At 46.0% G+C, this 25,893-nt stretch overlaps 1 protein-coding gene across 5 annotated transcripts in view; it reads left to right on the plus strand.

Moving 5' to 3' along the window:
* SEC11C (SEC11 homolog C, signal peptidase complex subunit) overlaps window positions 1–25,893 on the plus strand; it is a 148,373-nt gene that overhangs the window by 89,180 nt on the left and 33,300 nt on the right. For all 5 annotated transcript variants that reach the window (XM_085630486.1, XM_085630462.1, XM_085630494.1 and 2 more), the window contains 3 exons: window positions 8,299–8,448; window positions 8,960–9,079; window positions 24,193–24,250. In XM_085630486.1, coding sequence (XP_085486612.1) covers window positions 8,299–8,448; window positions 8,960–9,079; window positions 24,193–24,250 — 328 coding nt within the window. The remainder of the gene's footprint in view (window positions 1–8,298; window positions 8,449–8,959; window positions 9,080–24,192; window positions 24,251–25,893) is intronic.

A 25,893-nucleotide genomic window follows, 5' to 3' on the forward strand; every position in this document is an offset into this window, starting at 1 on the left:
TCGGATGTAGTTTTCACTGAGAACTATGGGAGGGCCATTAATAAACTGGAGGAAGACGTTGAAACATGGATTGGCCTCCCCCTGTCGCTGATGGGTCGAATATCCATTGCCAAAATGGTAGTGTTGCCTCGATTTTTATTTTTGTTCTCCAATATCCCAATAGTTTTGCCGCGTACTTTTTTTGCTAGGCTAACTCAGTCACTGGTACGGCTGGCGTGGGCGGGGAAGCAAGCCCGTGTGAGCTGGAGCGTCCTGACGCTGCCGTACCACATGGGGGGCCTAGGGGCGCCCGATATGGAATTGTATTATAGGATCGCACAGGGAGCACAGGCGCATGCCTGGGTGCATGGCGAGGACGCGATTCCATACCTAAAACTAGAGAGGCTGTTTGCAGCTCCTCTCCCGTTACCCGCGGTCATATTCGAGACAGCTGATCGTAGGACTGGTTTCTTAGATTCCTTAAATTCTACTCGGCATGCATGGCACTGGCTGCTTAGGCAGACTGCGGGGCGCTGCTGTATTCTCCTGCCATGCCTCTTGAATGGGCGGTGTGGTTGTCCCCTTGCAGGGATAGTGGCGTTGTGCGGTCCCTGCGGGAATTAGGCATACACTTGCTGGGTGACTTGTTTCAGGACGGTATTGCCAAAACGTGGGAAGACGTGGCGTCGACATTGGAGACCTCCGCTACAGCGATTTCAATTTCATAGGGTCAGAGGCGCATGGCGACAACACCTAGGCGAGGATATGGTCGAACCTCCTGATGTTCTGAAATGATCGTATCTCATCAAGCACAAAAGCCCTCGTGGGATGATGTCCAGGTTATATTGCTTGGCAATGTGTCAGAGATCCCAGAAATATACTAAAGCCCGATTGGCCTGGCAGGGGGACCTGGACACGGTGATAGACTATGCAATGTGGTCATATTGCTGTGCAGGTATACGTCGCATTTCATTACATGGCAAGCATAGGCTTGTACACTTCAAATTCATAAACAGAGTATATTACACTCCGGAAAGGCTGCACAGATATGGCCTGCGCGAGGGGTCGGCATGTGAAAGGTGTGCGCACCCGGAAGCAGACTTCATGCATCTGGCGTGGTACTGCCCCCGGAGTAGGCAAATATTGGGAGGCTATATTTCAACAGATCGGAGAGATAGCTGACTTGGAATTAAATCTGGATCCAGCAGTGGCACTGCTGGGACACTCGAGGGGGCTCCCAAAGGCAGCGCGTAGACTAGTAGACATGGGCATGCTGATCGCCAAGCGCAGGGTGGCTATATGTTGGATGCGGGGCCCCTTGCCCACGTTGGCGCAGTGGAAACGAGATGTGCTCTATTGCTGCACGCAGTCGGAGACGTTTAGCGAACTGCTGCCTCCGAGAAGCAGACATAAGAACTTTTGGGGACTGTATGCTGAATACCTCAGGAGGGGCAGTACGGGGGATGGACCTAGGGTTGGGGAAGCGGGAGATCCGGCCCTGGAGGCGGTGAGTGCTGGTCCGAACTGAGATGAGTTCTGTGACGTTTGTTGGAGCTCCGAATGTTGCTGTATAGATGGGGGAGTGCGTCTCGGGGAGCAGTTTGAGAACTAGAGGTCATAAAAAGTCATTTGGTACTGTTTAATGGTGCACGTTTTGCTTAGATATAATAGGCCTGCTAAAGAGCGTGGCATGCCAGGCATGGCATGTGTGTGGGAGCCTTGGGAGCAGCTGACAGGATTTCTCGACGTGAGCGGGTGGGGGAGGGGTTCGGGGGGGGGGGGGGGTTGATAAGTTTTATTAGTTGATTTCAGAAAAAAACTTTGTAGCCCCTACCAGGGACCCGACTTTGAGGAATGGCGAGATGAGCTTCACTTATTGATAGAGATGCCAACTTACTGCATAAGGGGACAGCGATGCCCAGCCCCCGGGATGTGGGATAAGCGGTGTTGTGTAGTGCCTATCAGTAATGAAACAGCCGGCCTCCGGGTTGTAGGCGAGTAATAGTGTAAGCCTGAGTGATTTTTCATAAAAAAATAAACAAAAAAAATAAAAAAAGAACTGGACTGTTATAAGGTTATTACAGTTGAGTTTTGACAACACAGTGACTGCTGGCCGAGCCAGCAGATGAGGTGAAAGGCTGGTCAGGTCACAGAGCATAATTTAAGCAGCTTTTTAAAGCAACAAACGGAATGTTGCTTCTCCTACTTCTACTCTATTTTAATAGCTTACAATGACAAGCAGAGAGAATGTTTATTTTTTTGCATTCTTTAGATGGAGAAAAGCTAGAGCTCTTTCTGCATGTTGCTGCACATTTCGAGCAGTTTATAATATCTTTTGCCAAAAATATCGGACAGCTTTTTGATCTTATTATCCATCTAGATGATGCCTCTGACCACATCACCAAGGAATTGACTATGAGTCTTTCTGCACTACAACTCAAACAGTTACTGTTCGAACCCACCCATATCAAACGTCACCTACTCAACCCTGTTTTTAGCAACTGTGCAGAACTCTCAACGGGAATTCCTTCCCCGCTCCCTTGGTCTGATCACTTTCTAATCCCTCTCTCCTGGGCCACCCCCAATCTCCACTTCCCCCAACAAAATGATTATTCGTAGGGAACGTAACTGGTCTAAACATCCCCTGGAACTTGGATGTATCAAGACCATCTAGTAACCCTAATCCCATATTAGCTAATGAGGATTATAATAGCTGAATCCATAGCTCCCTAGCCGTTGTGCTCCCCATTAAATGCTCTAAAACAAAACATAGTGGCACAACCTCCCCCTGGTATTCCCCTAAATTACGGGAACTAAAAAGAAATTGCAAAAAGTTTGAGAGGATATGGCGACTCGACTATTCCCCTATCAGCAAAACCGCATATAGGGAGGCAATAAAAACATATAAACAAGAAATCAAAGCCTCTCAAGCAGTCTTCTACGAAGAAAAGATTAAGGCAGCTGGCTCTTCCCCCAAGGAAATGTATCGAATAACTAAAACTCTCCTCAAACTTCCCCAGAAACCTCCCAACCTAATTGATGCCCAAACCCGCTGTAACAACTTGGCAGATTTCTTTCTCCAGAAAATTCTAAGAATATATACCTCCTTTTCCCTTACTCGGCTTGATCCAGCCCTGGCCACTATCGTGAGCTCAAGACCTGGACCCTCAGCCACTCTGAATTCCCTCCCCCTTCTTGATCCCATTACATTAGACTCCTTCATGCAGTGAAATCTGGCTCCCCCTTGACCCGGCGCCCCCACGAACCTTGCTGCCGCTCATAGAAAACATTCTTCCAACCACCCTCGACTTGCTCAATGCATCTATCTTATCTGGCATTGTCTCCCCACCACCCCTCCTCGCATTGGACACTATAAACCATGATATAATAATACACCGACTTATGAACCTAGGAGTGTCAGGAAATGCCATTACCTGGTTTAGAACCTTCTTAGCTGACCGCTCCTTTCAGGTTTTTGAGGGCGATATTACCTCCACCAGCCTGCCGCTTAGTTGTGGTGTGCCACAGGGTTCTTCCCTGAGCCCCACACTATTCAACATGTATATGACCCCCTAGCTGAGATTGTCTGTCCTTTCGGCATAAAAATCATCACCTATGCCGATAACACTCAGCTAGTGGTGGCCCTCAACCAGCCGAATATCTCCCCTACCAACCTAAGTAGATGTCTAGAGGAGGTGGCCAACTGGATGACACTCTCCTGTCTAAAATTGAATAGGGACAAATCTGAGCTCATGCTCTTAGGAAACACTCCTTTGTTTAATGTGAACCTACTGTGGCCCATCTGCCTCGGCCCTGCCCCAGCTCCAAAAAACACAATAAAAAGCCTGAGCATTTGGTTGGATCACTCCCTCAACTTTAACCATCAAGCAATTAAGCTTTCAGCCTCCTGCTATGGTTTACTTAGGCTATTATGGAAAATCCTTCCTCTGCTCCCATTTCAGGCAAGACAAATCATGGTCCTGGGCCTTATTTTGGCACACCTGGACAATGGGAACGCCCTCTATTTAGGGGCCCCTCAAACTATTCGCAAACTCCAGATCATCCAAAACTGCATGGCACGCACACTCCTGCAAATCGCCCGCCGAAACTCAACCGATTCAGCATTAAAGAGCCTTCATTGGCTCCCGGTTAGGCAAAGAATTCAATTCAAGGCCCTCTGCATTGCTCACAGGGCTTTCTGGAAGACCGGCCCCGCCATCAGCCAATCTCTGATCACTCCCTACCTACCGAACAGACCGTTTCAATCGGCATCTTCTTTCCTTGCCCTTGTCCCTAAAATTAAGAGAGCAAGGTGCGGAGGTCGCTCTTTTGGATATAACTCAGCCAAATTGTGAAACTCTCTTCCCCTCCCCCTGAGGGCAGAGCCCAACTTGCTGCCCTTCCGCAGACTCCTAAAAACTCTGCTTTTCAATAAACCCTTATAGACCCCAGCAGCCCCCTAAGGGTAGCTACCGCGCTTTACAAATGTTCTTTTCATTTCATTTAATTTATTTAATTTTGCACTACAGGATTTATTTTTATTCATCATGTTTGCAAACATGATTGCTCTTTCATATGATAAAGCTATACCCCAAGGCTTTAAGGGGTTTGTGGGAAAGGTGATGGTGTAACCATGTGTTATATGGGATGAAGTATCCCTTGTAGTACATGACAAGGATACTGAAAGTCATCTCCGAGTTCCATAACCTTACGAAGGAACGCCGCATTCGGTCTTAGTCCTCTATATAGTTATAGAACTCCTTGGTGACTTGCAATATCCTTACACTGTACGATAGTGGATACTTTATCCCTCATATTATTGGTTGGATTGGTCACATGTTTGTAGCGTTACATTATGTTTGTGAACTTGTAGTCTTTTTTTGTTATGGCTGTTGTGAGAAATTAAAGATCTGAAATCATATTCGCGCCGCCGGTCCAGAATTTTGTTCTGCTTTTGGATTAAAAGTACTTTCATTTACAAATAGACAAGCACTGGGCTGGATATAAAGTTATTGTGCTTGTCGATTGATTTTTCTGAGTTCATAAGTTCTGAGCTCGTGCTCCCACGCCACCTCGCTAAGAAAACTTGGACTGCTTGGCCTGTACTCTGAGAATCAAGTGTGGAAAGGGTTGTACACAGCCCAGTTTACAGAACTATAATAGAACTGGTCCTAGGACACCAATGGGAAACAACCTCAACCACCATGGTTGGAGTCCAGTAGCTGCTGTCTTCCCTCTGGCCCCTTAATTGCAGTCTAACACAGATCCTTGTTCCAGTCCTTCTTTTTGCCTCCTATTTTACCTGAAACAGAGACCAGCCATTTGAAAACCAGCCCTTTGCGTTCTCCAATAGAAAGTCTGAACAATCAGGCCAGACCCTCTCTACTAGGGAACACAAGCAGCCCCATGCTGTTTCTTCCATTTTTTGGCCTACGTTGGTGAAGTGCATCTGCAGTCCAGAGGCACGGTGAGAAGTCAACCCATATCTAGTGATACCTATCACAGTTATGGTGTCTCACTGACCAAAACATAGCAATTACTCAGGCCTATGTGATTTAAGATCCGCGACTTGGCCAGCGCTTCCTCAAAGATGAAAAAAAAGGGCAAATAAACTACATGCAAGTGTTCATGGTATGGCCCCAGCAGGTGCATAGGCCAGATTCTTCGTAGGGCCCAGACCGTTATGTGGTGGGTGACCAAGGAAGAAATGCACTAAACATAAAACAAGCACAGACTGAACACCACATGGGAGGGAATATTACATATACATATTACTCATTGTCATTATTCAGCATGTAGTGAAGTAAACTTCACCCATTTTGCTAATTTAAGAGACTATAATGTTGGAAGGAGCAGCCTATTCCAAATAGTTAAAATGAAGAATTCCTTCAGCATTTTTGGAAACGATCCAAGAACAGCCATTGATGGCAAGATTTATTGACTAGGCCCATGTTTTGAAATGGCTATGCCACAGATGCTGTTCTATCCCAGATATATTTAACAAATCCATTAATCTGTTACAGAATAACTGGCAATGATTGTTAGATTAAGTACCAACAGTGCAGCTCGCAGTGGAGCCTGCCAACTAGACTACTGATCTCAGGAACATGTTAACAAAGGACAAAAATGTAGATTTACTAGACCATATGTTATGTGCACAATATAGTGCACATAACAGCGACTTTGCATTGCACACTTTGGTTGCTGCTGTAATTGTACAACCTCCAGGGGCTGATTGAATTGATCCATAAGGAGACAGCAAATAGATTTTCATTGTCTAATATGAATCCAGTTCCTGGTTTGGGTCTGTTGTATTCTCAGATAGTCAGAGTTGAGGTACTTGTTCCTTTCTATACCCACATAGTGAGTGACTACATTTTAAAGTGAGCTTTTGGCTCATCAAAATGGCCTTGAAAGTTCTTACAATAATTTCTAAATGGTTTACGGTAAACAGTTACCAAAAGTCATCAAGTAAGAATGCCAGACTGTTTTGCATCCCAGTGATTCAGTATATGAGCTATCACAGGTCTGGAATGTGTGCCTGGACAAGGGCGCTGAACCTAGGCCCTGTGTGCTCTTTCTGTTATGAACCGAGGTGAGAGGACGCCCTCCGGAACCCAGGACTTAAGCCAAGCATCAAGAAATTGATCGGGTCGTGTATTCAACCCACTCAGGAAAGCCCATGAAGCGAAGATTGTTCCAGCAAGATATGCTTTCCGAATCTGTGGCCATAGTTTCCAGGGTTTGGGTGGTAGTGTGCTGTTTGGCAACTGTCTTTGTGAGTTGGGCAACTTCATCTTCCAGTTGGGAGATCCTACCTTCAACCTCTGCCACCCTGCCCACTGCATTCTGCAGGTCCTGCTGAACGAGAGCCACATCTATTCTCGGCCTTAGCGTCGACCCCACCTCCCTGGACGTCTGGATAGCTTGTAGGATAGCAGTCACATCAGTGGGCTCCAGCCAGCTATGTATGCAAGGTTCCACTTTTGTCTTTTACCATGATGATTCACAGGAGTCAGGGCCCCTTAATTAACTAGGCTGAGGCCTCCAGCCAGGAAAGTATCCTAGGGTCTGGCACCCCCACCCCACCCCGCGGCAACAACCTCCAGCAGGGCCACCCACTGGCAGACCCCCCCCCCCCCCCTGCTGTGCATTCACCTACCAAAGTGAACTCCCTCTGTCCACAAGCACACTGAGGAGACCAGTCGGACCCCTGTCCCAGTGTGTTCAACAGTCGAGAGAAAGAGATCGTCTTTGCCACCTCCATGACATGAGAACGTTCCTGCTTGCCCCTCCAGTTGGGTCTTTAAAAAGTAGGGATAGCTGGATGATTGGGCCCTAGCACTGCCCCCCCTCAGGAAGGGGCGACATGGGAGCCTCAAAGTGGTGGCACTTGCATGGCCGGGCCTCTAGGATTGGGTCGTGGGCCACTCTCACCCACAGAGCCCCGCATGATACCCAGTCTCTCCCTCTGCCGCAGCTCTGAGTCCTTTTAGAAGGCGGCCACCATTTTGGAAGGTTGTCGCTCGGCCGGGTTCTCCCTGAAGCCTGCACCTGAGAGACGGATGGGCGGCTTGGGAGTCTGTATGGCAGAAGAGGTCTGAAATGATTCTTAAACGTGCCTTCCATCTTGGCCTCCCGGACCACGCCCCTGCCAGACTGTGATTGTGCTAGCTAGTAGCACAGCATCATCGGTCTATTGCAATAACAAATGGCCATGTCGCCTCGAACAGGAACGTCAACGTTCAACGGGACAACTATGGATTCCAGACTGTTTATAAAGATGTTAATTTTAACACTGGCAAGAGCACATTCTTGCTGCATCACCTTCAAAATATGTCTGTGTTGACATTGTCATTATCTAGGAGATCGATGGAACCTATAAAGATTTTTTCTTCATTCCTTGCAAGGCTAAGGTAATCTCAGTAAGTTGTAAGATCACTATTGTTACCATACCATTCTCTGATAGCTGTATAGTAATTGTATAACATCAGTAAAGCCCGGTTTCATATCTGAGTGCACCATGAGCCACAACACTGTTTTTCTTTCCAAATGTTTGAGATGCCAAATTTTAAGGCATCTATATTTTTAATTTCATATTTATTGCAAAGAACGCTTATTAAACCTATTTTTGATGAGTGTACTTTGAGTGTGTTGATGGGCTCAGTTTAATTTGCAGGCCATCCTTTTGCTCATTACCTTTCCTTGTATAAATAATTCCCTGTGTTGCAAACATTTCCTTGCATTATGCAATTTTAATAATACTGGATTTTGCTGCCTTATTTTTCTAATAATTAATTTTGCATCCTTGGTCAACAGCGGCAGCATGGAGCCGGCATTTCACAGAGGAGACCTGTTGTTCCTGACAAATTTCCAGGATGATGCTATCCGAGCTGGTGAAATCGTAGTCTTCAAAGTGGAAGGCAGAGATATTCCAATTGTTCACAGAGTCATCAAAGTTCATGAAAAGTAATTTGTACACTGTTTGAAATTTTACATGTGATCTGATGTTGATTCAAAGAGCACAAAGATTGTCTTGTATTGAGGAGAGTAACAAATATCTCACTTAAAGTTTGGTGGAGGACAGGGGGCTTAATCAGAGTCGCAAAATGACAGACCTAGGACCAGTATCCTCCAATACAATGGAGGATTTGGTCTAATGGCTGGTAGCAAGAGTCTTAACACCTCACCATTTTATTTGCTGTAGGCTTTTGGTTTTATGATTAAGGAATACAGTTTCTTGACTATAGAGACATTCTTGTCCACTGATTCATTCAGACCACTCTATGCCCCTCCCATAAGCATGGTTCTGTCTAGATAAACGTTTAAAACTGTCTGTCGTTTAATTGAAGTCAAAATATTGGTCATAGAGAAATGCAGTAATTCACTTAAAGCACTGCTTCTATCATTCTACCCTGCTGTTGATCAACTTGTTCGTGTGTGATGGTGTTCTAATACATTGAATGTTTGTCTCTTCTAGGGAGAATGGTGACATTAAGTTTCTTACAAAAGGTGACAATAATGATGTTGATGACCGTGGCTTGTACTTGGATGGTCAAAACTGGCTTGAAAAAAAGGATGTTGTTGGAAGAGCAAGAGGGTAAGATATGTGTTTTAAATATATTTATTGAATTTGCTTACTGTTCTCACATGTAAAATAAATCAGAATTTAACTAAGAAAATGAAATACTACCAACATTTATTCCTGGATTACAGTAAAAAGTCAAAACTTAAATCTTGCATGCATTTCAAATAAAGCAGTGTTATGCAACTTCAGTCTCTACTCTGCAATTGCTCCTACCTGTCTTCCCCCTGTTCTCTGTTGTCATTATTAATATCCAGGAGATCGATTAAACCTATGAAGATTGTTGTCTTCATTCCTTGCAGTGCTAAGGCAATCTCAGTAAGTTGTAAGACGTGCAACTTGAGGAAGACACATAGTCCAATTTCCTACTACTCAGATGTGAATTACAGCCATTGAGGTACAATTGGGTTTTTCATGACATAAAAAACAAACCCCCCAAGAAAGCTATCTCATTGACCTACCGTAAACTGGTGAATCACCAAAAAGATCCCACGGAGCTCCTCAGGCGAACCTGGGAGGCGGCGGTGGGGCCCATGGACGACCTAGAATGGTTCGAAGCGCTAGCATCTCCCCGGGAGCTTTAGCCATCCCATCCAGGCTAAAGCTGGTGCAGCTGAAAATACTGCACCGGATATACTACACCGGAACTACACTCCACAAAATAGGGAGGGCTGGCAGCCCGCTATGCCTACGGGGGTGTGGCCTACCGGGCACCTTCTACCACACTCTGTGGGAATGCCCGAACATAGCTGCATACTGGGGGGAGGTCATGGGGACGATCTCGCAGGTTACCGGTCATGTGGTTGCACTGGAACCCCGAATGTGTTTGTTGAATGTGTGGGACGATACTGACCTTAACCAGGCTGATCAAACCTGGGTGACTATAGGGCTAGCGATGGCGAGGAGGTCCATGGCGCAAGCAAAAAAATTTATAAAAAAAAAAAAACCCATTAGCTTCCATTTAGTTCTTGATATGTTTGATTCAAATGTATATTCCGTGCATCTAGCAGGCAAATGACAAGTTAGTGGCTGCTCGTTTCTGGTAATGAATTCTCCCGTTGTCCTCTTCCAAAGGGTGGACGGTTGAGTGTGCTCCTTATTAATAAACACACTTACGACAGATGGTCATTTATGACATTATTACATAAACTTCTGCAATGAATTTGTTGTCGCACTTTATGTATCGACTTACACCGAAAAGCTTTATGTTGTGCATGTGCAGGAATCTCTCCAGTAGTAGTAAATCAATACTGCCATTTAAAGAAACACTACAACCTGTCTTGTATTGTAAATGTTCACATTTAGCCTACATTTCAGATATAGGTTTAAGGTTTCTTTTTGTGATCCTTTTAGTTCTTGTTTACTGCAACTGAGCAGGTGTTTGAAATATGGTTGGAAAAACCTAATTGTGTTCGATGTAGTCAACAGTAAGGCCAGCATTATTGTTGAATGTCCATGCAGCTGCCATATTCAGTGATCAAAATTGGAAGTCCTCATCTAAGTTGTCAATCTTTGTACATCATCGACATATTCAAACCGCTATTTTTTGTTCACATCTTCAGAAAGCCTGAACTAGTCCGGCGTGCCTGAAAGACCTCCAGGGGTTCTGCAGACCTACAGCAGTCACATCTGTATATGTGTATAAAGCAAGGCAGCACAACCAAAAATGTGCATAACAAATAATTCAAGCTGTTGCAAGCTAAGTGAACACAATCTAGAAATTCGTATTGCAGTATTTTTATGTTCTGTTCAAGAAGAAGGTCATGGGTTTCTTGTAGTTGAAGAGTATATCCCGATAGTTTTGTGAAAATTAAAAGTACAGCCTCTGTGTTCAACTCATTACTCCGAATCTCAAGTACCCCATGAGCAGTCTTTTTACATTATGAATACACATTATCTGTACGCGACAAGTCGCAGCCTTTGTATCATATTATGGTTAAGACACAGACTGTGACGTCATATCCCGTTGGCACCTATTGGGTTCCAACTTTACATGTGATTCTCATGGGCCTTTTGTAAGATTCGAAGACTTCTCTAGTCAAAGCTACATTTTCATTACATGTAGAGGTGCCTGTCGATCTGTCGCTCGCCCTTTAATAGCTGTAATCCCAACAATATGATTCGGACTAGTGCCTCTGGTTTTGTTCAGCTGCAATCACCAGTGACGACGACTTCATTGAAACCAGATGCTCTTGCTGTTGCTGGTGGACCCACCGTTAAGACCATGTTAGTGTCGCAGTCCAACGTCCTCAGGGTCGCACGATGCTGTAAGGGGTCCACCTCCCGATAGCCCCTTGGTCTGGTATGTATATGACAGACACAAAAGGGTGATCAGGCGAGGGAAGGAAAGGAAGGGGACTGCGGGGAGGGAGATCTGAAAGAGAAATCACAAGGCAATATGGTTAGGACAACCCCTAGACTCCAGTACCCAATGTTTCCCCTACTTCCCCAGCTGTACCTGTAAAGGAAAGAATGCACTCCTGACTGGGAGACCTGGAGAGCCGAGGAACAAAGTAGTTTGTGACCTATAGAAAGGACATGGTTTAGCCACAAGATACCCCTACTTGCTTTTCCCCTCCTTCTCCTCCTTTACACACAGAACAAACGGACCTACCACAATTCCTGAATCTCGGGTATAACAGGGGGAGGGGAAGGACGTATGTCAGAAGTACTCTCCGCCCCTGTTGGAATACAAATAAACAATTGAGGTGCAGCGAAGCTTAAGCCCTGTTCGGTGCCTGCAGCTCCGTCACCAGTTTCTGCACAAACTTAGAGCGCTACTCCCATGCTCCTGGGATAGCGTGAACTAAAGAGAACCCCAGCGGGTGAGCCTACTATCGTTCCCCAGGAAGGCCTCCCTCTGACCGGAGGAAAATAGGAACGGCTCAAATCCTTGGAGTCGCTGGTATGCAATCAATCGAAAACACAGTGCAATAGTCTCACCGCTCGGGCGATCCCGCAATGCCTTGAAAAGGCGTCCAACGGAACCGCAGCGGTTCTGTTTCCCTCACGGTCTTTTATCATGGACTGGGGAAACCACACACACACACTAGTGCGCGACAAAGGCAGCGGGAAGTCAAGGCTGGTGCGAAGCACCCCTACCAGAACGCCACTGTCAGCACTCGATCTCGTCCGTACTCGAACCTGGTAATCCAAAATAACCGGCACCCGCTCGATGCCGGAAGTTCCTTTTCATCGTCTTTGCGCCGTGCGCGATGACGTCGGAGCGTCATCTCGCAAAGCGCGCTGGCATATGTAGTTCGTTTACGAACGTCTCCTACGGGCATGTCGCCCCCGGGCTGTCAGTGCTCTACGGTGAGCTACAACAGTACATCCCTCCCCCGAAGAGCACTGACATAAGCACGCTTTCGTGGGATGTTTCTTGTGGAACAGGGCAACGAGTTTAGGAGCGTGGACCTAGGAGGCAGGTTGCCAAGAATTTTCCTCCTCCCTGTATACCTCCCACGCAAGGAGATACCACAACCTGTTGCGGTAAATCTTGGAGTCCAGCACACCCCTCACCTCGTACTCTGCCTCGCTATGTACCACCACTGGTGCAGGCTTTCGATCGGGCCCCACCCGTGCGGGCTTCACCAGGGATACATGAAATGCCGGATGGATGCGTAACGTTGAAGGCAGGGATAGCTTCACTACCACAGGGTTTACCAACTTAAGCACCCGATAAGGACCGATGAATTTGGGATTAAAAGTGCTGAAGCGTTTAAAACGTATGTGTCTTGTGGATACCAACACACGTAGTCACCTACTTTATAGACAGGCCCTGACCTTCTGTGCTTGTCCGCGGATGCCTTGTAGTTGTGCTTCGCAGCCCTTAGATTGCTCTTTGCTACGAGTAAGTTAGCCTGTATGCGTTCTATCCTACTCTGCGCCTCAGGGACTTTGGTAACCTGCGCTGGATTCAGGAAGGGGGAAAACCAAGGATGGAACCCATAAGAGCAATAAAAAGGTGTCAGTTTGGTGGACGTGTGCGTAGCGCTGTTATATGCTACCTCCGCCAACCATAGGAAATCCACCCACTCGTTATCAGAAGCGTTGGAGTAACACCTAAGGTATTGCTTAAGGGTTTGGTTAACCTGCTCTGTCTGCCCATCCGTCTGCGGGTGGAAGCTGGTGGATATGTTGGATTCGATTCCCAAGGCTGACCACTAGGCCTTCCAGAAATGGGCAGTGAACTGGCCGCCTCTATCGGAAATAATCTTTCTAGGCAATCCGTGTAAGCGTACCACGTTCTCCAAGAGCAAGTGCGCCAACTGGCCTGACGAGGGCAGAGCTTTACAGGCGACGAAGTGCGCCATCTTCGTCAAATAATCCACCACCACCGTGATCACTGTGCATCCCTTATCACGCGGCATGCCCACAATAAAGTCTACCGAGATGTTCTCCCAAGGGAGGTCGGGTGTGGGAAGAGGTTGCAATAAACCTGCTTGTTTGGTATGGGAAGCCTTCATTTGATTGCAAACCCCGCATTCCTGGACCCATGTGATCACATCCTTCCGAACCGACGGCCACCAGAACTGTCTCAGGATTCTGTCAAGAGTTTTTTCCCTGCCGTTGTGACCTGCACAGGGCAGTTGATGGCACCATTTGAACGCTTGTAGCCTTAATGATCTGATGGGCAGGAGCAGTTGATTTCCTCGTATCGGTAGCCCCTGTACTAGTTTCCAATCAGGATTGTCTTTCAGCCAGTTCTTCCACTTTGGTGTCCGCACGTTCTGTGATACGCTCCTTAAGAATGGATCCGTGCAAGTCGCCCCAATTACGTGTTCTGGGCTGATTATGGCTCCTGTAGTATCAGCTGAGGTGATGTCTTGGGATGCTTGCCGGGAGAACGCGTCTGCTTTCTTGTTATCCTTTCCGGGTCTGTAAGTGACAAGAAAGTTGTACCCTGCGAAAAAGAGTGTCCACCTCATTTGACGGGGTGTGAGGTGTCTGGCTGCAGTCATAAACTGTAAATTTCTATGGTCCGTGTAGACCGTAACTACATGTCTGGCGCCCATCAAGTGATGCCTCCATTCACTGAAGGCATTCTTGATGGCTAGCAGCTCCTTTTCTGCAATATTGTAGTTGCATTCAGCGGGGTTCAGTTTTCTGGACATGTAGGCCACCGGATGTAAACGTCCTGTCTCGCAATGTCTTTGTGACAAGACTGCTCCCACCACTGTGTCGGAAGCGTCCGCCTCCACGATGAAGGGGTATTCAGGGTGAGCATGGGCCAACACCGGGGCTGTCGAAAAGGCTTCCTTTAGCTCTTCGAATCCTTTTTGGGCTTTTTCAGTCCACTGAAACGTTGACTGTTTACGCAGCAGTTGCATGAGAGGGCTTGCCACTTCCGAGAAGCGATCGATAAAACGACGATAAAAATTTGCAAACCCCAGGAAACACTGCACATCCCTAAGGTTACGTGGGGTTGGCCATTCCTTTACGGCCAATACTTTTCTTTCTGACATTTCCTGACCCCACGGGGTGAGGTTTACTCCTAGGAATTCTACCGATGTTACCCCAAATTCACATTTACTGATCTTGCAGAATAAGTGATGTCGTCGCAGGGTTTGCAGAATGGTCTTAACGTGTTGTGGATGATCTTTGGTGTCCGTAGAGTAGATCAGGATGTCGTCTATATATACTACGACGAAGCGGTCAAGGTGTTCACGAAGGACATCATTTAAGAAGAACTGAAACGCCGCTGGGGCGTTACACAGCCCAAACGGCATAACCAAATATTCATAGAGACCGAAGCGCGTTTTAAACGCGGTCTTCCACTCGTCTCCTCTCCTCATACGGACCAGATGGTATGCCCCCTTTAGGTCAAGACGTGTGTATATCACTGCCTCTTTGACCTGCTCCAGCAAGACATTGATTAATGGAAGGGGATACCGGTTCTTCACCGTAACGGCGTTCAAGGCCCTGAAATCCACACACGCGCGCAGCTCGCCTTCGGGATAAAAAAGAGAGGCGATGCAGCGGGAGATTTCGACACTCGTATAAAGCCTAAGCTCAAGTATTTATCCAAATACTCCCTGAGGTGTTTATTTTCGGGCTCCGTTAGGGCATATACGCGTCCAGCTGGAATGACCGCTCCGGGGATCAGGTCGATTTGACAATCGTACGACCGATGCGGTGGTAAGACTTCTGCCATGTCCTCATTAAAGACGTCCTCGTATTCCTTGTATGCGTCTGGTAAGGTAACTGCGTGTTCTACTGCAGTCGCTACTTGATAGCAGATAGCCAACGATGAGGCTGGGTTCTTGGGGGAGCCGTTGCAATTAACCAAGCAGTAGCCTGAGGTATATAATATGGTCTTCTCCTGCCAATTGATGAGAGGGTTGTGGAGGCGTAGCCACGGCAACCCCAGGATTAATCCATAATGGGGTGCCGGTATGAAGGAAAGAAGTTCCTGACGCTCAGTCCCCTGTCTCATCGTTAAGGGCTCGGTATGATATCTCACCGGACCGGAATCCAACATCTTCCCATCTACGGCGAACACCATCTCAGGCTTGTCTTTCTCTTGCAAGGTGATCCCTAGCCTTACCACCTGGGCTTGATCCATAAAACACCCCGTGGCCCCCGAATCCACCAATGCACTAACCGGAATCCACTCCTCGTCCACCAGGATGTGTACTTCGACATAGAAGTGGTTTTTGTTGTGTAGGTGTAGGTCCTCCAAAGAAGGGATGTACATTGCGCTCAAAGGACTCCCTTCCTCCTCCTTTAAGCAGAGTCGTTTCCCGCAGTGGAGCCGTTTGTGCGGGTTACCGCGGCCTTTTGTTCTGGACGGGGGACCTTCGGCCTTAGGCTGCACTCTCGTATGAAATGACCCTTTCGACCACAGTACAGGCACAGCCCTCGCTTTCTCCGGTAGTCTCTTTCTTCCGCCGATAGCGGGGAACGAACAGCGCCTATTTCCATGGGCTCTGTCTTGTTCTGTACCCCGGAGTTCGTAGATCGAGAGTAGTCCACGCTTGGCACGGGTTTCTCCCTCTTTCGGTGCTCCCCTTTTCGTTCGCTCATGCGATGGTCCAGCCTTAGGACCAAACTAATGAGAGCTTCACAGGAGGTGGGTTGCGGGTCGATCTGAGCCAACACATCTTTCATGTCTTCACTCAGACCCTGGTGGAAGATGGCCGCATGTTTCCCTTCAGGCCACTCGGTTTCCGTAATCAGTCTCCTAAAATCGTTGAGATAGGAGATGACGTCCCGATTGCCCTGACGCAACTCCAGGAGATCTCTGTCGGCCGAGAGCGTGGCCGCTCGTCGATTAAAGGTCTTCTCAAATTCTATCAAAAAGGCGTTCCAATCATACAAGATATGATCGTCTCTTCTCACCAATGGAACGGCCCATTGTGCAGCGTCCCCGGATAAATAGGAGAGCAAGAAGGCGACTTTCGAATGGTTGGTGTTAAAGGCCCTGGCCTTACAGGTGAAATGTAGCATTACCTGTGTGAGGAAGACCTGTAATTTCCCGCTATCCCCGCTATACCTTTCGGGGGTGGCTAACGGAACAGGCGTGGGGATTTCTACCACCACCGGAGCAGCTGGGATAGCGCGGGGGTGCCAGCGTCAAAGGGGTTACGCTCCAAGCGGTCTACCTGCGCCTGTAGTGTGGCAGTTTCTGTTCTAGAGGTGACTACCTCGGCCTGTAACAGGGCCAAAGCAGCCAACACGTCCTCTAAGGTGGCCATCCCACCGTGCGACTAGGAGGACTGCAATTCGTGGGCCGGTTATTTTGTCGCAGTACAACGTCCTCAGGGTCGCACGATGCTGTAAGGGGTCCACCTCCCGATAGCCCCTTGGTCTGGTATGTATATGACAGACACAAAAGGGTGATCAGGCGAGGGAAGGAAAGGAAGGGGACTGCGGGGAGGGAGATCTGAAAGAGAAATCACAAGGCAATATGGTTAGGACAACCCCTAGACTCCAGTACCCAATGTTTCCCCTACTTCCCCAGCTCTACCTGTAAAGGAAAGAATGCACTCCTGACTGGGAGACCTGGAGAGCCGAGGAACAAAGCAGTTCGTGACCTATAGAAAGGACATGGTTTAGCCACAAGATACCCCTACTTGCTTTTCCCCTCCTTCTCCTCCTTTACACACAGAACAAACGGACCTACCACAATTCCTGAATCTCGGGTATAACAGGGGGAGGGGAAGGACGTATGTCAGAAGTCCTCTCCGCCCCTGTTGGAATACAAATAAACAATTGAGGTGCAGCGAAGCTTAAGCCCTGTTCGGTGCCTGCAGCTCCGTCACCAGTTTCTGCACAAACTTAGAGCGCTACTCCCATGCTCCTGGGATAGCGTGAACTAAAGAGAACCCCAGCGGGTGAGCCTACTATCGTTCCCCAGGAAGGCCTCCCTCTGACAGGAGGAAAATAGGAACGGCTCAAATCCTTGGAGTCGCTAGGTATGCAATCAATCAAAAACACAGTGCAATAGTCTCACCGCTCGGGCGATCCCGCAATGCCTTGAAAAGGCGTCCAACGGAACCGCAGCGGTTCTGTTTCCCTCACGGTCTTTTAGCACGGACTGGGGAAACCACACACACACTAGTGCGCGACAAAGGCAGCGGGAAGTCAAGGCTGGTGCGAAGCACCCCTACCAGAACGCCACTGTCAGCACTCGATCTCGTCCGTACTCGAACCTGGTAATCCAAAATAACCGGCACCCGCTCGATGCCGGAAGTTCCTTTTCATCGTCTTCGCGCCGTGCGCGATGACGTCGGAGCGTCATCTCGCAAAGCGCGCTGGGATATGTAGTTCGTTTACGCCCGTCTCCTACGGGCATGTCGCCCCCGGGCTGTCAGTGCTCTACGGTGAGCTACAACAGTTAGTGCGCTGATAAGAAAATCTCAAAACTGACAGAGGGAGGTGTCAGTTGGACAGAGACCATTTTTGCCGTATTAGCGAGGTCAGTACCTTCAGAGATGATGCTACAGTTGTGATGGGTCTGGAAATGTGGGACCCAGCACTCGCTCATCACACAAAGATGACCGCCATTGTTTTTTCTTTCTAGACAAGGTACACGGCTATCTGTCTTCTTACGGAAGAATTTGCTGAGGACCTAGCCAAAGCCCCATACAGTCTAATTCTGATAAAAATCTGCATTTAGAAGTTGGAGTACCTTCTGAAGAATAAATGTTCTGCTGTCAGTGCGCCTTAATGTGGTGTTGGCACTTTAGTACTGGAAAGGTTGCAGTGCTCCCCCCATCTGCCTGAATAACAGCGGCAATACATTTTATAAGAACGCCTTCCTTAATTTCTTTTCAAATCAAAGCTGAGGTCATATGAGCAGCAGTTAATTTCAAGATGTTGGCTGTCAATCAAAACTGCATACATGATTGTCACTCTCTGTCTTTTGAACCTAACTTGCAGAAGCATCTCCGGTTCCTCTGGTACAGGGCCAGTCACATCTGCTGATGGAATAAGGGAGTTAGCCCTGCGCTAGACCTCAGCAAATCCTATTTTCACAACCCTGTTTAAAGCTCCTGCAAAGTTACCTGAGGTCTGTGACCAAAGGGATCTGTTTTCAGCACAGGAGCCTCCGTTTTTTTGCTGAGCTTGCCCCAAGATTTTTTCCAAGATGACCGCACTGGCGACGTTTCTGCTGCCTCAGTTCATGCACATCGGTTCATACCTCAGTGACTGACTGGTAATGAATTCGTCCTGCAGTCTTCTGAGAGAGCGCTCCATGTTTAGGCAGCTATTTTGTCTGTTTCTCAGTGAGTTCACCGAGTGTCCACACATCCCCCCCCCCCCTTTTTTGGGGCTAATCTTGATCAAGCAATTCTCCACCCTTGTTTGCCAAGCAGCACACGTCATTTTAGAGGCTACCTTTGTACCCCGGCATGAAGGCTCCATGGAGCTTCAGGCCTCATGGTGTGGCACCTCTGTGTAGGTAGATGTAACCGGACTCCGGAAGCGCTGCTGTGTGCAGGATTACTAGAATCAAGAGATTGCTAATCCTTGAACCCAGAGCTGGTTTTAAAGTATTGAAATGGTGGCGGTGGAATAGAACGTGTTGGTAGCTCCACTCTCCATGCCTGTCATCAAGGATGACTGTCACACCAAATTCCTTTGAGACTGGGTGAGCGCTACAGTGGACTCTCTTGGAAACATGCAGGCTAGTGGCCTGAGGAGCAAGCCTTCATTTAGTGTCATTGTCTTAGACCTTCCTGGCTCTAAAAAACGCACCCGGTGCAATTGTATCCTGAATCAAAGAGGTTTAAATCCCAGTTGTCTCAATGGCACGTCCGCCTTCTTTGGCTTCTGAAGTAGCACCATTGAGTTTGGTAATTTCCACATGTAATCGGTGTCTGGGGTTGATTCCGTTTGTAGGTGCGCTCAGTAAATTACATCAGGTGTCCACTGCAGGAATTTGTGTGTACGCTGGAAATCAAAGCTTGTGTCCTGCTGGGCTCACTCTGCCTTTAGCTGTTGTGATATGCTATTCATTAGGGTAGTAATATAGAATTAATGCCCGCTGTCTAATGTTATACTGGTTGTAAAGACCCTGAATCCTGTAAGGAGGGAGAGGACCTTCAGCAGGTTTGGTCCAAGGTGAGTAATGCGGCAGGGAAGCTTCTAGATCAGGACACCATTCTTCATTAACTCAACTTTGAACACGTGTCAACTGCTTGATCCTCCAACCCTTTCTCTTCTGTTCCTGTAAGACTCCTAGCCACCTATTGTAAACCCCAAACATTTAGCTTTTTCTGCACTTCTTGATTTCTACTGGGTTATACGGTCTGTATTTTTGTCTCGGCCCTCGCGGGCTCCAATTGCAAGGAATTAAGGAAAAGAACAGAATCGAAGACCGATACGAGGTGTCAACTAGTCTGCTAGGCTCTTATTTGTGCGTCCAGACAAAGATTTTCAGAGCGGGGTGCATATCCACCCCTCAAAATGCACGCAGTCACAATTAAAATGCGCCCACCTCAAAATGCAGTTATCTTAGTACTGTTATTCCATGGGACCCGATAAAAGCCTTGGGTTTAGGGAGGTAAAGACAACTGACATTTAGATAACTTACAAACCTATTAAGAGGTTTGAAACTAAATGTAGAAATCATGAGGTATTTTTAGAACTCTGTTGGGTAAATTGTTATTGTTCTTTTTTTCGAGTTTGTAGTTTTTATTGAACGGTTTTTGAACATTTGGTCTCGCACAATCGATCAGAAGCGGAGAAACACATTCTGAAATGACTTTCACAAAATCAATTCCCAAAGGTTATTCTCTGTCTTTGGTTTTTATTGCCATTTTTTAAATCCGATTTCTCTCAGGACTTTTTTGTGTTAATTGCAATCTCGTTTATGTGTAAGATTCATAAAGTTTATCGATGGCCTTTTAAAGCATGATGCATGGTTTATTTGTAATCAATTGCCCATGCTTCTGAATATGTAGCTTTCACTCGGGCACCCGAAGAGCAAAACAAAGTGAAACTACAGCTCGTGTCATGTTACACACGTGCAGTTCTGTGGATACCCTGGGGCTGATCTTGCTAGCCGTTTGCTGGGTACTGTAATAGAATCGTTTGTGCCTTTTGTCTCTGCATTTTCAGGTGCATACAGTGGATCAGTTTACTTTGCGTGTTTTTTTTAAACTAATTAGACGAGGCAGGTGATTTTCTCCTTTTATGTGCACCGGCTCAGCACTTCCATGTGTTCTTTTTTGAGCACCTGGCAGTCACGGTGCAAAGAATTACTGCAATCTAGTGGACGGTCCTAGGCACTCTGGAGGGGCAAATGTATACCGTGGTGAAAGGTGCTTGTATCTTCATCACCCGAGCGCTGGCTCTCATTGGTCCCCCACCCAGGCCACCACCCGCGCACTTCACTCCTCAGTTTCATAAAAGTTGCTGGTCTGGAAAAATATAAACGGGATAGAAGTAAGAGAAAAGTTAAAAGAACATCATGTATCTTCATGACGGCCCTTCTCAAAGGAGACCACCCCCTCTTTATTTCAAGAGCATTTGTGTTTTGGGGATGGGGATCCCCTAATTTAAATAGCATACGAATATCGGGTGCATGCTGGTTTACTGACACACAGCCATTATGAAAAAGGGGTGACCCAATAATGGTCTTGGATCTGGGTTCAATATGGTACAAAAGACAATGGTCCTAAACCTCACTTTTACAACACCTTCTGGAGTCTTTTTCACCCCCTTCACACTAGAGCACTCTCTCTTTCCGCACGTTCCCCTGGAGCAACCTTCTCCCCTTTTTTCTGCTTCCTTTTGTCCTTTACAGTAAGAAATCTACTGTTTGTTTAAGTATGAAGGAATAAAACCCTTGTTATTTAGGACACATTTTTGGTTGTTGCACTTCAGGATATTGATTGTATTGACTACTGTGAGCTAACCGTGTGCATGCTCAAGAAATCGTTTTTTTAAAAACTATTGTAGGTTTGATTCATATCGTTTACAAGTGAGGTTTAGGTTCACTGACACAGGCCGTCTCTCGGGGCGATGTGCTAATGTTTGTTTATTTTTTATCCCACTCCTTTATTAAACATTTTCAACTTACAATATTTTGCTTTGGTGTCACAGTTATCAGTTTTTTCTTTTCAACAATGGAACCATCGTCAAGATTTCACATTACAGCGCATCTCAACCCTTTCTATACATTGAACCTTATCTCTTGAGTGTTCCTTTTTGTGCGTGCGAGGTGCAAACACAACATATAGTTCAATGTCTGCTAAACTTTAAAGGGCAGGTATACAATACTATTGAAGTCTCCAACTGTGTTATTTGCAAAATCCATACCTTTTGTGAACCTCAGTGCTTTAACTACTTCTCCGTCTGATAAAGAATCTATGAAGATTGATGCTATAGGTCACCGGTTTTTCTTCTGACATTTTGTTCGTACATTTATTGGGTGCTGCTTTCCTTTTGTACGCCTCTTAGGCTATTACACGCACTCACAAGCACTTTAGGACATGGTGAGCAGGATCTTGCCCGCTCTCCCTGATGACTTCAGGGTTTAATTTGCATAAACCAGGATGCGGCCAAATACATACTGAGGGCTGGACTGGACATTGTGGATTGTGTCCGCCCTTCCATAAGCACTAGCATTGTTGTTGGGTGGCATGCCTGATGGGTGCTACCGGTTCTCTGGAGACATCCAGGTGTCATTGAAATATATGTCTTTGACTGAGCCTGACTTTTTGGAGCAGAGGTGGGTTTGGTGCAGGAATGCTTTAAGGATAGAGTTGCAATGGGGTGCTTCAAGGGACTATTTTCTCCCACCAGCTTGCCAGTTCCACCAACAGTTCCAGAAATTCTAGGGGTCCCTGACGGGCCTTACCTACCTACCAACAGAGATAGCCCTTGCAGGGTGTCTGCAGTCTGTTCACTCTTTTCATGCCTGTAGAAGGAGAAGTAGTGGCAGAGGTTGGGGCCACTAACAGATGTGTCAATTCGCATCCTCTTCATTGCCTGTGGTGGCCACTGCCCATTCACTTTCCTCTTTAGTTCCCCCTCCAGACATTGTATGGGGCCACAAGGGAGCAGAATCCAATTGTGCTTGTCCTGCTTTTATGCATATACTTCAGATCAGTGGTTGCTTCAAATTGATACATTTGTTTATGCTCTTCCCTTTAGTTACTCCTACACGTGGGCAACAGTTCTGGCAGATAATTCTGCCATCCTAGCCAGGGAAGTTCAAATTCTGCTTAAAAAGGGTGCAGTTGAATTGTACAGTTGAAAATATTATTTCTGGTAATGCTTAGTCCCCAAGAAAGACACGGGGAGTGGGTTTTACCAGCTAGCCATCCATCCATGAAGTCAATCTACTCTGGTTTCTGGTCTACATTTGTCACCTTCTGTTTGAACAGACAAGTTAATCCTTTTCAAGCCAAACTGTCGGATGTTCTATTTGTTTGATTTTTCTTGGCCCAGCAAGGCTATGCTTTGGCCACAGTTAAGGGTTACTTATTGGACATTTTAGATTTTTTTTTCATTGGCGATATCAGCTTTCCATAACTCAACTCACCTGTTGTGTGCATTGCTTAAAATGTAGTTTGCTTGTTTCTCTTATGCCACAGTCATACTTTTTAAATGGATCCTTACCTTATTGATGTGTGCACCGTTTAAGATTATGCACAATTGCACCCTGAGGCTTTTGACCCTTCTGACTGGTTTTCTCATAGCCATCAATTCTGTACATCATCCAAAGGTGGTGTCACCTTTTTATGTGGGGCAGTCCATTACTTTCCCCAAGTTTTCTCTCTGCAGATTCTTTACCTGTTGGGTCCTAAATGGGCCATTGACAGGAGTAAGGAGCACGGAGAAAGGAAAGTGGATTGTCCATTGTATTAAGCTCTGCTATGGTCTGGGTAAAAAGTATCCCCTAAGCTCTTTGGCTAAGGGCATTTCAGTGTTTGACATTTGACAAGCTGCTATGTGGATATCTGTCCATACCAGGATCGTTTTCGTGCTTGGTACCTGGTGGAAGTCAACTCTTAAGACCCACTATCTGTGGGAGGGTACTGCTCACTTATTGATTTGAAAGAGGAGGAATCTGAGGGTAGAGTATTTAGCAGAAGAACAAGTTACTTGTCTTCGGTAACAATCTTTCGGGTGGACACTTGCCAATCCTCGTCTCCCTTTTGTGGCATAGATTTCAGGTAGGTCATATGGTTCCAATTTAGAGATTGCACATTGCCATCATATCAGTTTGTCAGAGGCTCTACATCTGATGACATGAAAGTAATGTCTAATATACAGCATGCAGGTATGGTGAGTGTGCGGCTCAATGTCGTCACTTCTGGAAGTAGTTCAGAGCAGCTACAGAGTCCGCTGGCACCACCTGCTGGTGTGTGAGATACTGCAGGAAGAAATTCTGGATCCAGTCTGATGCTCGGAGGCCTCTTCTGTAAGATAGACTACCCACCAGAAAGAGCATTATGGAGGGGAAGTAACATTTTCACCTCGTTTACTCTCAAGAACAAATAGAGTAGAAATTGACTTGAATTATCCGTAGAGATTAGCCGTTTTCTTTGTCTAATAATTATTCTCACATGAATGTTTTTATCTTTTGTATGATACATTACAATCTGTAATGCTAAATTTGACTATCCAAGTAACCTTTGCTTTTTGTTTCCGTTTTGTTCTATTAGGTTTCTACCCTATGTAGGGATGGTTACTATTATAATGAATGATTATCCAAAATTTAAGGTATGTGTCTAGCTTTTTACACGTTTTTGGGAATATCAAGATGTTTACAACAGATCAGTCAATATTTTCACATTATCCTAGAAGGTGGGAATTGGGGTGAAAGTTTTAGGGTGAAAGATTATTCAGGTTTAATTCATACGGTATACTTGATCCAGAAACACATTAAAGTAGTGACTATTGCTTACTGTTAAAACAATTCGTAATTAGTTGTCAAGTCAAATAATCTTTATTCGCTACATTTCTGCAGCATAGAATCACAAAAATACAATGCATAAAAGAACTAATCCTAAAAGACAAACCTTTAAAACAAGCACAAGACAAATACATTTTACAGCTCTCATCTTTAACACACATTAATATAAATAAAAGGCCTGAATCACGTCATCACTTTAAAATTACACGTTTCTGAAGTTTAAGAACCTGCCAAATAAGAGGACATGGCATAGCATATCGGAGGGCAGTGTAATTTTTGTAAAAACAATAAGTCTGGTCTACGCTGTCTAAATTTAAGGGTAAAAGTTTTCTTCCAAAAATAGGAATGTCGTAAAGTGTGCAAAAAATCATGATGTACCAATTAGATTGGGTGGAAACCCCATCACAAGGACAAGGACTTGATAAGGTATAACAGTTCGCGGGGTAAACTACCATGAGTGGTAGGAGATTAAGGCGAAATCTGGTCAGCACATAGCAATGTTGTATATTTTTTTAATTGAAGATAAATAGAATCTAATATCCCTGTGTTCAGTTAAAGTATTTTTCTGTTGGATTTTATTCTTCTGCAGAATTGTTCTCAGGACACCTTTTGTAAAAATATGGAACTGTTTATCGACTCTTAAGGTTAAACGGTTGGTTAGATGGTGAGCCACACAAAAAAGTTAAATAACCTATCCTAATGGATATATTTATTAGCATGTTTGAAAAAGTCACCAGCACGATCAGTGAAGGGGAATTTAGATGCTTAATGCTGGTTATACGCTGCACCCAGAGACGTTTTAAGGCATGGGCAAAGTGGGCTCTGGCCCAGGGCCCCAGCCTTCTAGGGGGGCCCTGATAGAACCAGCTCTGTTCTGCAGAGTCTTGCCCTGATGACTTTCAATAATTATTACAAAGACTGTTTAAAATACCGTTTTCCTTTCATTTTTTTAATGTGGGTGATGTGTTAGAGTCTATTACATATATTTTGCAGACAAATGCAGCATTTATGTTTCATGGAACACCCTTAAAAAAGTTTATTTTAGATCACAATAGGACCTCACATATAGGAAATAGGAGGGGGTCCCAAATATTATTTGCAGTAATATTACTGAACTGCTGCTGTGGTGCAACATTGAAAACACACATCACTATTCTTGAATATTGCATGCGAACAAAGGTCATGAAAGATCTGAAATTGAATCATACATTCAAAGCTGTTTCCAACAGGGGCCCCCAAAATACATTTGGCCCTGGGCCCCCAAATTCCTTAAGATGTCCCTGGCTGCACCCTAACCCACCAATTCAAAAGCAATCTGAGGACAAAGGCCATTCAGGCAGCTTTCCTCTCAGTAGCTTGGCAGATCTTTGGGGCTTACTCTTGCCAGAGGTGCCGGGTGTTGCACGACTCAACGAAGAATGATACAGAACAGTTGAGCAATTTCTAAGTT

This window comes from Triturus cristatus, chromosome 2_1 (assembly GCF_964204655.1).
Source record: "Triturus cristatus chromosome 2_1, aTriCri1.1, whole genome shotgun sequence".
Classification (NCBI taxonomy): domain Eukaryota; kingdom Metazoa; phylum Chordata; class Amphibia; order Caudata; family Salamandridae; genus Triturus; species Triturus cristatus.